This window comes from Lolium perenne, chromosome 6 (genome assembly GCF_019359855.2).
Source record: "Lolium perenne isolate Kyuss_39 chromosome 6, Kyuss_2.0, whole genome shotgun sequence".
In the NCBI taxonomy this organism is placed as follows: domain Eukaryota; kingdom Viridiplantae; phylum Streptophyta; class Magnoliopsida; order Poales; family Poaceae; genus Lolium; species Lolium perenne.
The window spans coordinates 41,442,296-41,459,524 of NC_067249.2; the positions used below are offsets into that span (position 1 = coordinate 41,442,296).

The 17,229-nt window shown below is 48.5% G+C and overlaps 1 protein-coding gene across 2 annotated transcripts; it reads left to right on the forward strand.

Moving 5' to 3' along the window:
* The first annotated feature begins 487 nt into the window (after positions 1-487).
* Positions 488-2,957, forward strand: LOC127308267 (uncharacterized). 2 transcript variants are annotated; one of them, XM_051339050.2, is made up of 4 exons: positions 488-1,152; positions 1,264-1,371; positions 2,104-2,260; positions 2,357-2,957. In XM_051339050.2, the coding sequence occupies exons 1-4, from the start codon at positions 596-598 to the stop codon at positions 2,591-2,593; spliced, it is 1,059 nt and encodes a 352-aa protein (XP_051195010.1). In that variant the 5' UTR covers positions 488-595; the 3' UTR covers positions 2,594-2,957. The 2 variants fall into 2 exon arrangements, with proteins under 2 accessions (XP_051195010.1, XP_051195011.1); XM_051339051.2 differs by having other exon boundaries at positions 2,107-2,260.
* Positions 2,958-17,229: the final 14,272 nt, after the last annotated feature.

The window sequence follows — 17,229 nt, forward strand, 5'->3', positions numbered from 1 at the left end:
CAGCCTCGCAAGACGCCCACGCGCCCGATTCGCGCGCTTGGCCATGGGGCCGGCACGGGTTGCCGGCACTTCTATTGGGCTCGAAAAACGGCCGGCGTCGTTTGTGGCGCGCTGGTGCGAGCCCATTTTAGCTCCCGGCCCCCAAATCGCTATCGGGACCGCTATGGAGGCGCCGGTGGAGATGCTCTAAAGCATCTTTTATCGCAAAAATTTGGAAAAGAGGTGAAATGTAAATTTGAGATGCTCTAAAGCATCTTTTATCGGAAAAAATTGGAAAAGCGGTGAAATGTAAATTTGAGATGCTCTAAAGCATCTTTTATCGCAAAAATTTGGAAAAGAGGTGAAATGTAAATTTTCTACTCCGTACCACGTTTGGTTGCAACAGTGGAGCAGCCGAACGGAAACGGGCGAATGAGCCTGCAAGTGGGACCCTGCTTTCGGTGAGATACGCCGCGAAGGAACAGACCATGTACGGATGTTCCCCTCTCCCATAAAGCAGCCAGACCGTGTCCCCGGCCAGCCAGAGCCAGGGAGCCCTGCCTCGCCGGCGAACGTGCGTCTAGCAACCCCGCCGTCTCCTTCTCCCACCCAGGCCATGGCCATGGCATATCTGAACGCCGGCGCGCGGCCATACCACCGCCGCCCCTCCTACCGCCCCCACCCCTCTCCGCTCCGGCCCCCTCCTCCTCCTCCCGCCGTGCCGGCGTACTACTACGGCAACGCCGGCTGCCCGCCGCCTCTCCACCTCGCCCCCAGCTACTCCCGCGCCACCTTCCCCGAGCACCACCACCCCCTTAACCTTCCGCCGCCGCCGCAGCAGCAGTTCTTCCGCAACCACGCACCCTCGCCGCCTCGCCACGGCCCGCACGGGCTCGCGTTCCCGAACAACAGGGGCGGCCTCGTCTGCGAGAAGCTGTACGCGCAGGCGATGTACCGGTACAACAACAAGGCGGGAGCGGCCAGGAGAGAGGTGGCGTGCGGCCCGCGCGCGTGGACCAGGGGCAGGGGCGGCAGCGCGCACGCGCGCGGCGCCGGGCGGGCGGCCAGGTCGCCCTCGCCGGCGTTCACGACGAGGCCGGGCACGTGGATCCCCCCGCCGCCGTGGTTCGGCCGCACCACCGTCATGATCCGCAACATCCCCGCCAAGCTCACGTAAGCCACGCGCCGCGACCGGGATTGCTGTGTTTCAGTTCGTGCGTGTGTTTTGGTTTAGCTGACGGCCGGATCTTCCTCCGTGTTGTTGTTGCGCGCCGTCGCATGCAGGCGCGCCGCGGTGATGGCGCTGCTCGACGACCACTGCGCCCGCGAGAACAGGCGGCGGCGCGGCCGGGCCGCCGCGTACGACTTCCTCTACCTGCCCATGGATTTCAGGTGATCGATTCTCCGTGCTCGCCCGCTCTCCTGGATCGATCTCACAAGATGACAACTTGGCAAAAATGATTCCTTGCCTGTATTTTTCTTGTGCTTGTGCTGCTACCATTAATTAGCATACAGTACTTCGATGATTGTATCGGAGAGATTGATGAAATTTCGAATGAACGGGAGGGAATGTTGATAGTCAATTTGCTTTCTGCACATCGATCGTCCTTCCGATCCTCTGGGTAAAGCTAAGGGGCAAAGTGACAAAACCAGGTCAGAAAAGAGAAGAATCGATAGCTAGCGTCACAAAGTAACGATTTGTTTGCTGTAATAGTAGTTAACTTTAGTGATAGACAGAAATACTGTAAATAATTCCACAGTCTTCTTGAACTATAATCAATACATCTAGTCCCATTTTATTTTATTACCATGAAATGATCTACCAGTCCCAATTCGAAAAGAGCAGCCATTGCATTTGCATGCGGTATGCGGTACTACCATGTGCATCCTGCTTTATCTGTAGCAGTATCCATAGCAGAACCCTTGCAAAAAAGAGAAACAGACAAAAGCACACTCAGGAAAATTCCAGTCAATGAAATTTGTGAATAACACAAGCATGCAACTTTTACTTGTGCTTTTTTCTAGCATCTTTTTTTTTTCTAGCAGAAGATTCACGGTCACGATGATCAATATATAGGAAGAGCGTATATTCATGCCAATGTCTGTGTGCTATATATTGTCCAGCAGTGAGCCGAGCAGCAACCGAGGGTACGCCTTCGTCAACTTCACGACGGCCGACGCGGCGCGCGGGTTCCACTACGCCCTGCACGGCTGCGGATGGAAGCCCTGGGTCGCCGGCCGCAGCCACAAGTCCGTCAACATCGCCGCCGCGCACATCCAGGTACCAAGCGCATTGGATATTCCTATGTGCGTAGACGTGATCTTCGTCAACTGCACTGAATTCGCTTGTTCGCTGACATAAATGCATGGTTTGCAGGGCAAGAGAGCGATCGTGAGACGCTTCAACCGCTCCAAATTCGTGTGCGAAACTGACGAGTTCCTCCCCGCAGTCTTCCGGCCGCCGCGCAACGGCGCCAACAACGCCCAGCCCAGGAACCTCGGCCGCCGTCTCCCTCCGCTCGTCTCCTCCGTTCAGCCGCCGCCACCGGTGGAGCCGGCCCAGCAGCAGCAGCAGCAGCTGGCGTGGATGCCCGTGCGCGTCCAGGCTAGCTAGGAGCTGTGTAGCTCCTGCCTCTATCCAGCGCGCCATGGTCGTGATCCAAGTCAAACGATGCAAAGTTTCCTGCGTGAGCTCCCGCGCCCGTTTGTTGCTATGTTCGTTCGGGGTAACCTGGCACGGTTAATCAGGAGTCTGGCCATGCCTTCCCTTTCTCATTTGATGTGGTGCTACGGCATGCAGGCTGCTCGACTTTTAGACAATAGCGTAGCACCAGTATCTTCTACCAGTATTCTACCGCTGCATCTTGTTTTATTTCTGCGAAATTCTACTGCTGCATCTTATCTCTACCTCATGTCTGTCTTATGTTATTTCCACTGAATAAATGGTGTGACTAATTTACAGCCAGGCCATATACAAATTTTAGTTGCAACATGTTGGTGTTTGGGTGGAATGATACTCTCGTTGGAGCGATCGGATACGTGTTAAGTAAAGCAAAAAGGCCATGCTCGTCGTCCCCGGAGGCCACCGCCGGCGAAGCCTGCCGTGGCCGGTGATGGGGACGGCGGGGATCCTCGTGTGGTCCCTTGGTGCGGCGGTAGGAGGCAGGCCTCCGCGCTGGGGGGGGGGGGGGGGGGGGGATGGTCCCGGTTCTGGTTGATGGTGGCACGGGCGGTGTTGGGGGCGGCGGTACGGCCCTGGCAAAGCGGCGTAGCCCTCTCCGCCGTTCCTCGCCGTGGCCTCGCCAGGAGGGCGGTGATGGGGGCCGCGGCGCGGCCCCGGACACTGGCGCGGTCCTCTCCTCCTTCCTCGCCTTGGCATGGCTGGGCGGGTGGGGATGGGGGTGGATCTCGTGCTGCTCCTCCTCAAGAGCTGGGATCATGGCACCAAGGGCGGCGGCCCTGGATGGCGATGGTGGTGACGGCGCCGACTTGGTGGCAGGTGGCGGGCGTCAGGTGCCGCTGACCGTGGCACCGCGGTGGTGGTCTTCTCTCTCGCCGGAGGAGATCAGCTAGTTTTGTGGCTAGCCGTGGCGGATCTTGCGATCCGTCGCCTAGCTCCCGATGGCGAGGCGCAGCTGCCGGTGAAAGCCGGCCCAGACTTCAGTCATGGCGGATGATGGCGGCGCCTTTCGTCGTTACCTTGTTGAAGGCATTGTCTCTGCGGTCTGCGTTTCTTCGCCTCGGCTGCTCCAGGGGAAACCCTAAATCCGGGTCTCCCGGATCGGACGGTAGCGGCGCGCAACGTCGTTCTCCCTGTTAGGGGTATCGTTTTCGGAGCAGACAACGGATGGTGGTAGTGCTGAGGTGGAGCGGTGTGCTTTTGCTGTGTTGGCGTCGTCGAGTCGCCGCGGCATGGTGCAGTGGTGTCTCGGGATGGATGCAGTGTGATGGACATACGCAGGATGGTGGAGTCGTCTGGCGCCGTGGCGGCATCGATGGCAGGCCTGGCATGGTCAATGCTATGATCTCTCTTGAAGATGGAGTCGAGGAAGACGACGGTAGCAACTTCTATGGCGTGTGCGTTGGCGTATGCTGAGAGTCTGCTTGACTGGATGTGCTTCTCATCTGCTATTGGGCGGCCTAGGAAGGCATTTGGTTTTTGGATGATATGAGTTGGTGAATTGTCACCCCCTTCATCCCTCTGTAGGTTTAGCGAGGTGGCTTCGAGTTTGATCTTTTGTATTGCTCTTGTAAGATTGCTCTTGTAAGATGTTGTGAATAATCTAATAAAAAAACCGTGTGCATCCTTTGGATGCAGAACCTGGGGCGATATTTCCCCATTTTGAAAAAAAAAAAATACATGATACATATTATCCGTCTAACACAACTCACGTTGCAACTCATAATTAGCACGTAAAATCACAACTCATGCGTACCACGAGTAATGAAAGGGACATTTTTTTTCCAGTTGCAACTTATGTTACAACTAATGACTAGCATCATCGACCATGGTGGTGATCCAAGTCAAACGATGCAAATTTCGACGCATATTCATTTGTTGCCTTTTCCGTTCTATACATACTGTCATTAGTATTTGGCCGTGACGCCCTCGGTTATAAGTCACCGGTAGTCTATCTCTGATGGCCTGATTTTATCTCAGTTTATTATTAGTAGATTAGTACTGACGTTTTGTGTTTTTCCTCCGGTCCGTGATATAATGTAACTTGAGGTAGACAGTCCGTCACTATATTTTTTTAAGCACCGACGTTTTGATCAGTTTCTATGAGTGTCACTGGTTATGATATTTGAAATTAAAAAAATATTTTCTATTTAAATAGCGTAGGGTATATATATAGAGTTGCAGCCGGTTCCTACGTATACAATTCCAAAATAAATAAATAAGTTACTGTTTCAAAAAAAAAAACTGTTTACACATTCATAAGTACCAGTTTACAAGAGAAGTGTTTACACATCCATAAGTACCAGTTTACATCATATTAGTAGTTATTACCAATGTTCTTCATGATTTCACAGATTTACTGAATAATCCCCTCTATTTTGGTGAAAACATCTTCTCTTAGTATTTTTGACTTTACAGAAGTTACGGGACTCCAAGAAAGCAAGATCACAGAGCACGCTTCGAAATTTTTGAGGAGCACCCAACATCCAAAGGAGGTCAGCAGAAGCCCAACAGGCTGGGAAACAAAGGGGGTGGTGCGGGCCCCCACCTAGGCCGCACCACATACCCTAATTTTCACCTGGTTGCTCGGATGTCGTCGATTTCACCGACATCCTTCTCGTATTGACCTAAAATCCTATATAAAAAGGGTTCACGGCGTGATCTCAGAACACACGAAGGCGGAGATCGGAAACACATAAAAAGAGAGTCAGCAGGTGGCCACCAGCGGAGATCCGAGGGGGGAAACAATGCCGGAATCGGCTCCGATGGACTCCACCCCCCTCTGGCGTGGTCATCATCAACACCTCCAGCAATATCGTCCATCTACCTCTTGTAATGTCTTGACAAACATTGATGCAATCGATTATTTTCTCATGATCTATTGTGTCTCTTTGTCTATATTTGAGTAATGACTTGTTTATGGTAATTGCGAAATAGTTTGTTGTTGGTTGCATAAGTATTTATTATCTTCTATGATGGTCTTATATATTAATATATGAGTACACATATATGTTGGGGGATACATAAGATTATTACCATTGCATGTTAATAGGAGGAGGGATCACAAACCGTGTCCTAAGTCCTGAATATGCATACTATGTTAAGATAGAATTTAGTCTCCACGGATACCCACTTGTATCTGGCCGTTTGTCTGTTGCGTGGAGATTCGTTTCGAGATGCGTGTGAACAATTAACCTATCTACGGCAGATCATTGTGTCAAATAGGCAAATCAAACGCAGAGGCTACCATCGCAGCTACCATCTTTAGCTCGATCCATTCGCTCCACCTGAGGCGACTTGACAATGGACGTACTGTAAAGAAATGCCCGAAATTTCCAAATTTCCAGAAATATATATATAGAAATGAAAACTTTCGTAGCACAAACTAGCCTAGCACCCGCACCCCCACCCCAACCCTAGCCTAGCCTCCCGCACCCCCGCACCCCAACCCTCCCGCCGCCGCCGGCAGCGCCGCCGGGGCAAAGGTCTCGAGGCATGGCGGCGGCGGGGGCCCTCCCTCGTGACGCATCGGGAACGGCAGCTGATACGTCTCCGACGTATCGATAATTTCTTATGTTCCATGCCACATTATTGATGATATCTACATGTTATATGCACATTTTATGTCATATTTATGCATTTTCTGGAACTAACCTATTGACGAGATGCCGAAGGGCCATTTGCTGTTTTCTGCTGTTTTTGGTTTCAGAAATCCTAGTAACGAAATATTCTCGGAATCGGACGAAATCAACGCCCAGCATCCTATTTTTCCACGAAGCTTCCAGAACACCCGAGAAGGATCAGAGGGGGGCCACAGGCCCACCAGACCATAGGCCGGCGCGGCCTAGGGGTGGCCCGCGCCCCCCTATAGTGTCGTCGCCCCGTTGACCTTCTGACGCCGCCTCTTCGCCTATTTAAGGGCCCTCGACCTAAAACCTCGAGACGGAAAAGCCACGGTACGAGAAACCTTCCAGAGCCGCCGCCATCGCGAAGCCAAGATCTGGGGGACAGGACTCTCTGTTCCGGCACGCCGCCGGGACGGGGAAGTGCCCCCGGAAGGCTTCTCCATCATCACCACCGCCATCTTCATCAACGCTGCTGTCTCCCATGAGGAGGGAGTAGTTCTCCATCGAGGCTCGGGGCTGTACCGGTAGCTATGTGGTTCATCTCTCTCCTATGTACTTCAATACAATAATCTCATGAGCTGCCTTACATGATTGAGATTCATATGATGATGCTTGTAATCTAGATGTCGTTATGCTAGTCAAGTGAATTTTACTTATGTGATCTCCGGAGACTCCTTGTCCCACGTGTGTAAAGGTGACAGTGTGTGCACCGTGTGGATCTCTTAGGCTATATTTCACAGAATACTTATTCACTGTTATGAATGGCATATTGAAGTGCTTATTTATATCTCTTTATGATTGCAATGTGTTTTGTATCACAATATATCTACATGCTACTCTAGTGATGTTATTAAAGTAGTTTTATTCCCCCTGCACGGTGTAATGGTGACAGTGTGTGCATCCGTGTTAGTACTTGGCGTAGGCTATGATTATGATCTCTTGTAGATTATGAAGTTAACTATTGCTATGATGGTATTGATGTGATCTATTCCTCCTACATAGTGTGAAGGTGACAGTGTGCATGCTATGTTAGTACTTGGTTTAGTCGTGTTGATCTTTCATGCACTCTAAGGTTATTTAAATATGAACATTGAATTGTGGAGCTTGTTAACTCCGGCATTGAGGGTTCGTGTAATCCTACGCAATGGTGTTCATCATCCAACAAGAGTGTAGAGTATGCATTTATCTATTCTGTTATGTGATCAATGTTGAGAGTGTCCACTAGTGAAAGTATGATCCCTAGGCCTTGTTCCTAAATACTGCTATCGCTGCTTGTTTACTGTTTTACTGCGTTACTATTGCTGCGTTACTACTGCTTGTTTACTGTCCTGGGGCAAAGCACTTTTCTGGTGCCGTTGCTACTACTTATTCATACCACCTGTATTTCACTATCTCTTCGCCGAACTAGTGCACCTATTAGGTGTGTTGGGGACACAAGAGACTTCTTGCTTTGTGGTTGCAGGGTTGCATGAGAGGGATATCTTTGACCTCTTCCTCCCTGAGTTCGATAAACCTTGGGTGATCCACTTAAGGGAAACTTGCTGCTGTTCTACAAACCTCTGCTCTTGGAGGCCCAACACTGTCTACAGGAAAGGGAGGGGGGCGTAGACATCAAGCTATTTTCTGGCGCCGTTGCCGGGGAACAAAAAGCTACAATACAGGGATTTCCTCCCTCGTCAACCACGCGCCAGTTGTAGGCAGTCAAGCTATTTTCTGGCGCCGTTGCCGGGGAGGAAAGGTAAAAGGTACTCACACTCCGGATCTCGGCTACTAAGCTATTTTCCGGCGCATTGTAAGTACTCGAAGCTATTTCCTTTAGATCCTGCAATTGCATCTTTTTGTTTCTTGTTTACACTAGTTTGGCATAATGGACAACAATGAGCTTCTTATTCTATTTCCTGATTTAAGACATGGATGGTTTGATCCGAAAATTAAAAAACCCATGGAACATGTTAGCATGAATACTTTGAACACCATTGTTGCTAATGATATGGAAAATTCTAAGCTTGGGGAAGCTGGCTTTGATGAGCATGATCTTTTTAGTCCCCCAAGCATTGAGGATAAAATTTACTTTGATGATACTTTGCCTCCTATTTATGATGATTATAATGATAGTAGTCTTCTGGTACCACCTGTTATGGAGGATAAATTTGATTATGAATACAATATGCCTCCTATATTTGATGATAGCTACTTTGTTGAATTTGCTCCCACTATTACTAATAAAATTGATTATGCTTATGTGGAGAGTAATAATTTTATGCATGAGACTCATGATAAGAATGCTTTATGTGATAGTTATATTGTTGAGTTTGCTCATAACACTACTGAAAGTTATTATGAGAGAGGAAAATATGGTTGTAGAAATTTTCATGTTACTAAAACACCTCTCTATGTGCTGAAATTTTTGAAGCTATACTTGTTTTATCTTCCTGTGCTTGTTACTTTGCTCTTCATGAACTTGTTTATTTACAAGATTCATATGCATAGGAAGCATGTTAGGCTTAAATTTGTTTCATACTTGCTTCTTGATGCTCTCTTTTGCTTCAAATACTATTTCTTGCGAGTGCATCATTAAAACTGCTGAGCCCATCTTAATGGCTATAAAGAAAGAACTTCTTGGGAGATAACCCATGTGTTTATTTTGCTACAGTACTTTATTTTATATTTGTGTCTTGGAAGTTGTTTACTACCGTAGCAACCTCTCCTTATCTTAGTTTTGTGTTTTGTTGTGCCAAGTGAAGCCTCTAATCGAAGGTTGATACTAGATTTGGATTTCTGCGCAGAAACAGATTTCTATCTGTCACGAATCTAGGCTTTTTTCTCTGTAGGTAACTCAGAAAAATATGCCAATTTACGTGCGTGTTCCTCAGATATGTACGCAACTTTCATTAGTTTTGAGTTTTCTGATCTGAGCAACGGAAGTATTTATTAAAAATTCGTCTTTACGGACTGTTCTGTTTTGACAGATTCTGTCTTTTATTTCGCATTGCTTCTTTCGCTGTGTTGGGTGGATTTCTTTGTTCCATTACCTTTCAGTAGCTTTGAGCAATGTCCAGAAGTATTAAGAATGATTGTGTCACCTCTGAGCATGTGAGTTTTTGATTATGTACTAACCCCTCTAATGAAGTTTATGAGAAGTTTGGTGTGAAGGAAGTTTTCAAGGGTCAAGAGAGGAGGATGATATACTATGATCAAGAAGAGTGAAAAGTCTAAGCTTGGGGATGCCCCGGTGGTTCACCCCTGCATATATCAAGAAGACTCAAGCATCTAAGCTTGGGGATGCCCAAGGCATCCCCTTCTTCATCGACAAATTATCAGGTTCCTCCCCTGAAACTATATTTTTATTCGGTCACATCTTATGTACTTTACTTGGAGCGTCTGTATGTTTCTTGTTTTTGTTTTTGTTTGAATAAATGCTTGTGTGGGAGAGAGACACGCTTCGCTGGTTTGTATGAACACATGTGTTCTTAGCTTTTAATTTTCATGGCGAAGGTTGAAACTGCTTCGTTAAATTTTTATATGGTTGGAATTGGAAAATGCTACATGTAGTAATTGGTAGAATGTCTTGAATAATTTGATACTTGGCAATTGTTGTGCTCATGTTTAAGCTTTTGCATCATATACTTTGCACCCATTAATGAAGAAATACATAGAGCATGCTAAAATTTGGTTTGCATATTTAGTCTCTCTAAGGTCTAGATAATTTCTAGTATTGAGTTTGAACAACAAGGAAGACGGTGTAGAGTCTTATAATGTTTTCAATATGTCTTTTATGTAAGTTTTGCTGCACCACTTCATCCTTGTGTTTGTTTCAAATAGCCTTGCTAGCCTAAACCTTGTATTGAGAGGGAATACTTCTCATGCATCCAAAATACTTGAGCCAACCACTATGCCATTTGTGTCCACCATACCTACCTACTACATGGTATTTCTCCGTCATTCCAAAGTAAATTGCTTGAGTGCTACCTTTAAATTTCCATTCTTCACCTTTACAATATATAGCTCATGGGACAAATAGCTTAAAAACTATTGTGGTATTGAATATGTACTTATGCACTTTATCTCTTATTAAGTTGCTTGTTGTGCGATAACCATGTTCACTGGGGACGCCATCAACTACTCTTTGTTGAATATCATGTGAGTTGCTATGCATGTTCGTCTTGTCTGAAGTAAGGGCGATCTACCACCTTATGGTTAGAGCGTGCATATTGTTAGAGAAGAACATTAGGCCGCTAACTAAAGCCATGATCCATGGTGGAAGTTTCAGTTTTGGACAATATCCTCAATCTCATATGAGAAAATTAATTGTTGTTACATGCTTATGCATAAAAGAGGAGTCCATTATCTGTTGTCTATGTTGTCCCGGTATGGATGTCTAAGTTGAGAATAATCAATAGCGAGAAATCCGATGCGAGCTTTCTCCTTAGACCTTTGTACAAAGTGACATAGAGGTACCCCTTTGTGACACTTGGTTAAAACATGTGCATTGCGATGATCCCGGTAGTCCAAGCTAATTAGGACAAGGTGCGGGCACTATTAGTACACTATGCATGAGGCTTGCAACTTATAAGATATAATTTACATGATACATATGCTTTATTACTACCGTTGACAAAATTGTTTCTTGTTTTCAAAATCAAAGCTCTAGCACAAATATAGCAATCGATGCTTTCCTCTTTGAAGGACCATTCTTTTACTTTTATTGTTGAGTCAGTTCACCTATTTCTCTCCACCTCAAGAAGCAAACACTTGTGTGAACTGTGCATTGATTCCTACATACTTGCATATTGCACTTATTATATTACTCTATGTTGACAATATCCATGAGATATACATGTTACGAGTTGAAAGCAACCGCTGAAACTTCATCTTCCTTTATGTTGCTTCAATACCTCTACTTTGAATTATTGCTTTATGAGTTAACTCTTATGCAAGACTTATTGATGCTTGTCTTTAAGTACTATTCATGAAAAGTCTTTGCTTTATGATTCAGTTGTTTACTCATGTCATTACCATTGTTTTGATCGCTGCATTCATTACATATGTTTACAAATAGTATGATCAAGGTTATGATGGCATGTCACTCCAGAAATTATCTTTGTTATCGTTTTACCTGCTCGGGACGAGCAGAACTAAGCTTGGGGATGCTGATACGTCTCCGACATATCGATAATTTCTTATGTTCCATGCCACATTATTGATGATATCTACATGTTATATGCACATTTTATGTCATATTTATGCATTTTCTGGAACTAACCTATTGACGAGATGCCGAAGGGCCATTTGTCATTTCTGCTGTTTTTGGTTTCAGAAATCCTAGTCACGCAATCTTCTCGGAATCGGACGAAATCAACGCCCAGCATCCTATTTTTCCACGAAGCTTCCAGAACACCCGAGAAGGATCAGAGGGGGGCCACAGGCCCACCAGACCATAGGCCTGCGCGGCCTAGGGGTGGCCCGCGTCCCCCTATAGTGTCGTCGCCCCGTTGACCTTCTGACGCCGCCTCTTCGCCTATTTAAGGGCCCTCGACCTAAAACCTCGAGACGGAAAAGCCACGGTACGAGAAACCTTCCAGAGCCGCCGCCATCGCGAAGCCAAGATCTGGGGGACAGGACTCTCTGTTCCGGCACGCCGCCGGGACGGGGAAGTGCCCCCGGAAGGCTTCTCCATCATCACCACCGCCATCTTCATCAACGCTGCTGTCTCCCATGAGGAGGGAGTAGTTCTCCATCGAGGCTCGGGGCTGTACCGGTAGCTATGTGGTTCATCTCTCTCCTATGTACTTCAATACAATAATCTCATGAGCTGCCTTACATGATTGAGATTCATATGATGATGCTTGTAATCTAGATGTCGTTATGCTAGTCAAGTGAATTTTACTTATGTGATCTCCGGAGACTCCTTGTCCCACGTGTGTAAAGGTGACAGTGTGTGCACCGTGTGGGTCTCTTAGGCTATATTTCACAGAATACTTATTCACTGTTATGAATGGCATAGTGAAGTGCTTATTTATATCTCTTTATGATTGCAATGTGTTTTGTATCACAATATATCTACATGCTACTCTAGTGATGTTATTAAACTAGTTTTATTCCTCCTGCACGGTGTAATGGTGACAGTGTGTGCATCCGTGTTAGTACTTGGCGTAGGCTATGATTATGATCTCTTGTAGATTATGAAGTTAACTATTGCTATGATGGTATTGATGTGATCTATTCCTCCTACATAGTGTGAAGGTGACAGTGTGCATGCTATTGTTATCACCAGAATTTGACCGAGTCAGAGGTGGGCCACGATTGAGAAAGACTTGAAGATATACATGGAAGGGAAAAACAAGAATTGGCCTTATACACGAAATTGGGCTGAATTGCCCATTGTATCTGTAATATAGTAGATCGTATCTTTAGATTAAAAGTTAGAGTTTTACTCGTGCACGGTTAGGTGCACGTCCGAATTAGAAAGTCCGCTGGACTATAAATATGTATCTAGGGTTTATGGAATAAACAACAACACAACGTTCACCCCAAAAACAAACCAATCTCGGCGCATCGCCAACTCCTTCGTCTCGAGGGTTTCAATCAGGTAAGCGACATGCTGCCTAGATCGCATCTTGCGATCTAGGCAGCACAAGCTCCACGTTGTTCATGCGTTGCCCGTACTGAAGCGTCTTTGATGGCGGGCAACGTAGTTATCATAGATGTGTTAGGGTTAGCATAGTTCTTCGTATAACATGCTTACGTAGTGCAACCCTTGCATGTCTAGCCGCCCTCACGCCTATCTCAGGTGTGGGGGCGGCACCCTGCTTGTTCTTCATCTAGTAGATCTGATCCGTTACGATTGCTCCTTGTTATGCAAGGATTAGTTTAATATCTGCAATAGTTAGGCCTTACAAAGGGGGGGAGGATCCAGTGGCATGTAGGGTGGCGTTCGCAAGTCCTAAACAGGATGTTCCGCGGATCAACATCATTGTTGGTTCTTTGGCCTTGTTTAGGATCGGCTTATGAGCACCGTGCGTGGCCGCGAGGCCCAACCTGGAGTAGGATGATCCGATTATGCGGTGAAAACCCTAAATCGTCGTAGATCTAATTAGCTTCATCTTGATCAAGCAGGATCACCAAGTATTCGTGCACCCCGTACGGATCATGGGTGGATCGGCTCTTTGAGCCGATTCACAGGATAACCTGAGAGCCGATCGAGGCTCGTATTTAATGTTTACGTGTATGCCATGCAGGAATTAAGCGAGGCATCCCCATCACCTTCCTGACCAGGTATAGGTCAGGTGGCACGCCTGCACTTCGCATCGCCGCGTGTGACCAGAAGAGCATTGCGGGCCGTCGCTCGGAGGGGTCTCAGCCAGCCGCAGCTCTAGGCTCTTCCCGGCTCTACCGTGTTGACAGGCCGCTGCCCGCCGGTGGGTTTTGGCGATCAACACATTCTGGTACGCCCGGTGGGACTATCATATACATCAACCACATCGCCATCTACATCTGAGATGGCGGCGGACGGCACGCCAGTCACCTACGAGGAGCTGCCTGACGAGCTCAAGAAGAGATATGACGAGATCAAGGTCACCCTCGAAGCCGACCTCATCGGCTCTTTTCAGAGAACCCGTTCCCATGGCATCAGATGGAAGGGATTCTCACCGCAAGGTGCACTCGATGGGATAGATCTCTCTGCCCCGTCGGAGGAACGCACCAGGGGCCTACGGCAGGAGATCAACTACTTGGTGGCTCACTCGCTACACCGCCACTCTGAAAACTTGGTCAACGTGTTGGAGCGTCTTGCTCTGCGCGTGATCCAGGAGATCATGAGCCACCAGTACTCGCCGTCAGGACCAGCTCTCGGGACGCATCAAGGAGAGTTGCCACTCCAGTCCCGTCCACCGCTGCCATATGCGTTGGCAGCACCAGCTGAAGTGCCGGCTACACCGGCATTCGTCGTCTACAAGATCGGTGGTGACCCTAGTGACTACCAGTTCTTGGCTGAGGCGCCTAAGGAGATCCCTCAAGGATACGCGTGCACGTATGTGCCAGATTGTGGCAACTGGGTACTCTCAAACCAGGCCACAACGTCAGGGACTCCGGCGCAGACAGGAGGGACGTCGCGACGTAGCTTGAGAAGCGACGTGGCTAACTAAGTACGCCACCCCGACGAAACTCCGAGCCCAGCTCCTGCAGCTTGGCTCGTAGCTGGAAAAGCAAACATGGCTGGCTAAGTACGCCACCCGGCGAATCTTCGTAGTGCATCTCCCGCAGCCAAGACGGCGGATCAGATCAGCACCATACTGAGAGACCAGTTCGGCATTATGCCGAAAAGGAGGGCAATCGGCTATTCCAAGCCGTACCCGACGAGTACGAGATGATCCCGCTGCCACCTAAATATCGGCTCCCTGACTTCTCCAAATTCAGTGGATCAGATGGCTCCAGCTCCATCGAGCACATCGGCCGATATTTGGCGCAACTAGGACCGGCTTCAGTGTCGGATCAGCTACGCGTGAGGCTCTTTTCACAGTCCCTCACGGGATCGGCTTTTGGATGGTATACCTCTTTGCCAAAGAACTCCATCCAGTCTTGGAAGCAATTGGAAGAACAGTTCCATATGCAATACCATTCGTAAGCTTCCGAGTCTAGCATTGCCGATCTAGCACAACTACGCCGTGCGCTGGGAAACGGTGATAGAGTACATCCAGCACTTCAGGAATCTTAGGAACCGATGTTATTCGGTTCGTATAACTGAAAAGGAAGCGATCGAGTTGGCGTAGCTGGCCTTGCAACACAGCTCAAGGACATGGCCTCCCAAGCAGATTATCCTCGCCGCGCACATGGTTCGTAAACTATCAAGCATATGAACAGCGCCACCTGCACCTGTACCAAGACAAGTTCAAGCGTGCGTAGTCATGGTCGATACAGAGGAAGGTGAAGTGCCTGCGGGAGACCAAGAAGTAGCGGTGGCTGAATGGACTCGGGGAGGAACCCCGTGTCCTGCAAATGGGTAAAGCCACTAGGGCCGCCCAGGATTTGATTTTGACGTGACCAAGACTGAACAAATCTTCGACCTCCTGCTCAAGGAGAAACAGCTTGACGATTCCTGAAGGTCTCAAGTTCCCTACGGCGCAAGAGCTAAACGGAAAGCCATACCGCAAGTTCCACAACTCGCTTTCCCATGCCACCAACGATCGCAGGGTGTGGCGTCAAGCACATCCAAGCGGCGATAGAGAAGGGGCGTTTAATTTTCAACCAAGACGCCATGAAGGTAGACACCCAGCCCTTCCCCGCCGTTAACATGGTAGAAGTCATCTACCCCGAGGGTTGCCACCAGGTCCCACGTTCGGCATCAACATGGTAGGACACAGGGAACCACTCAGCAAAGATGGAGATGAGGGCAGCTGCTCTCATAGCAAGGACACAGAGGAGGCCGCTCCACGCGATCGGCTCCATCATGATGGCAAGCGCTACGTCACGGAGGGCGAAGTGAAGAACATAAGATATCAACGACCTCTCTCTGATCACCTCCTCAACAAATATGTGAGACAGTATGACCAACGCCGACGGTCCAACTATGATGATGAAGGAGATCGTCTGGCTAGAGAAGCCAGAAGACATCGTCGGCAGGATCGCGATGAGGAGGAGCACGAGCGCCGTGCCACGGACACATCAAGGGAGCAAGATGACAACGCCGGACATCGGACTGCCCTTTCTTCGTACACCGCTGGGATTCAGGAATGAGCCGATTGCCCACAATCGGCAATTGCCCGTAATGCAACAAGAAGAAGAAGGAGGCAGCCAACGTGTCGGTGTTTGAGCGCTTAGGGCCTCTCCCACCACCAAGCAAACGTGCTGAGTCACTTCGTTGGGCAGATCTTGAGGATTCCGAAGACGAAGGACTAGAAGAAGAAGAAGACAGTGCCACCGTCCAAGGTGGTGCCCAGCGGACTCAGCCGTTCACAAAAGCGCAGGGTTCAACGTTTGCGCGGCCTGGAGGAAGCCGAAAGGTTATACCTGCATACGCTAAGGAAGGCACGGCCTGATCTGGCTGCGAAGGTTCAGCGAGCCCTGGATGAAGAGGGTCGTCCACGGAAAATGGAGTGGCGCCCCAAACAAAGGAGAGCCGATGATGAAACATCGGCTGGAACGAACATGGTGTTCATCCTCCCTTCAGAGTTCAGTGCCCCAGGGTTAGATGAGACATCCGTGGCACAACTTGACTGCGGCCCACGGCCGGTTATCTTTGAGAAGCCACGAGATAAGAGCTACAGGCATCTGAAGGCCCTATATTTGCGAGGATATATCGATGGGAGGCCTGTGAATAAGATGCTGGTGGACACCGGAGCGGCAGTTAACATCATGCCGTACTCTATGCTACGTCGGCTAGGACGCTCTAGCTCGGATCTAATCAAGACCAACGTAACATTGAGTGATTTCAACGGCCAAGCGTCTGAGGCACAAGGAGTTCTGAACGTGGATCTGACCGTAGGAAGGAAAACTATCCCTACAACGTTCTTCATCGTCGATAGCACGAGCAGTTATGCTTTGTCTTCTGGGAAGAGATTGGATCCACGCCAACTGCTGTATTCCCTCCACGATGCACCAATGCATAATACAAGGGATGGAGATGAGGTAGAGGTCGTCAAGCTGACGACTCAGCCGAAGTTTCAACGGCTGGCATGAACGCATGGGAAGCAGCAGGCCAAGAACCCCTCTCAGGCATCAACTTGGACGATTGCGAGCGTATTGATGTGACAAAGGGAAGGGTTAAGCTGGTTTTATCCACTGGCCTGACCATGTAGTCGAAGCAAAGCGACGTGCAACTTGGCGAGGCTGATCCTTGTGATCGGCCCCAAAGGTCTATGAAGGGACATTACGGAACCTTCAGTCAGCGCTCCAATTATTATGGAGGCCGATCCCAGCAATCGGCCAAAATTATCCTCACCACATGTT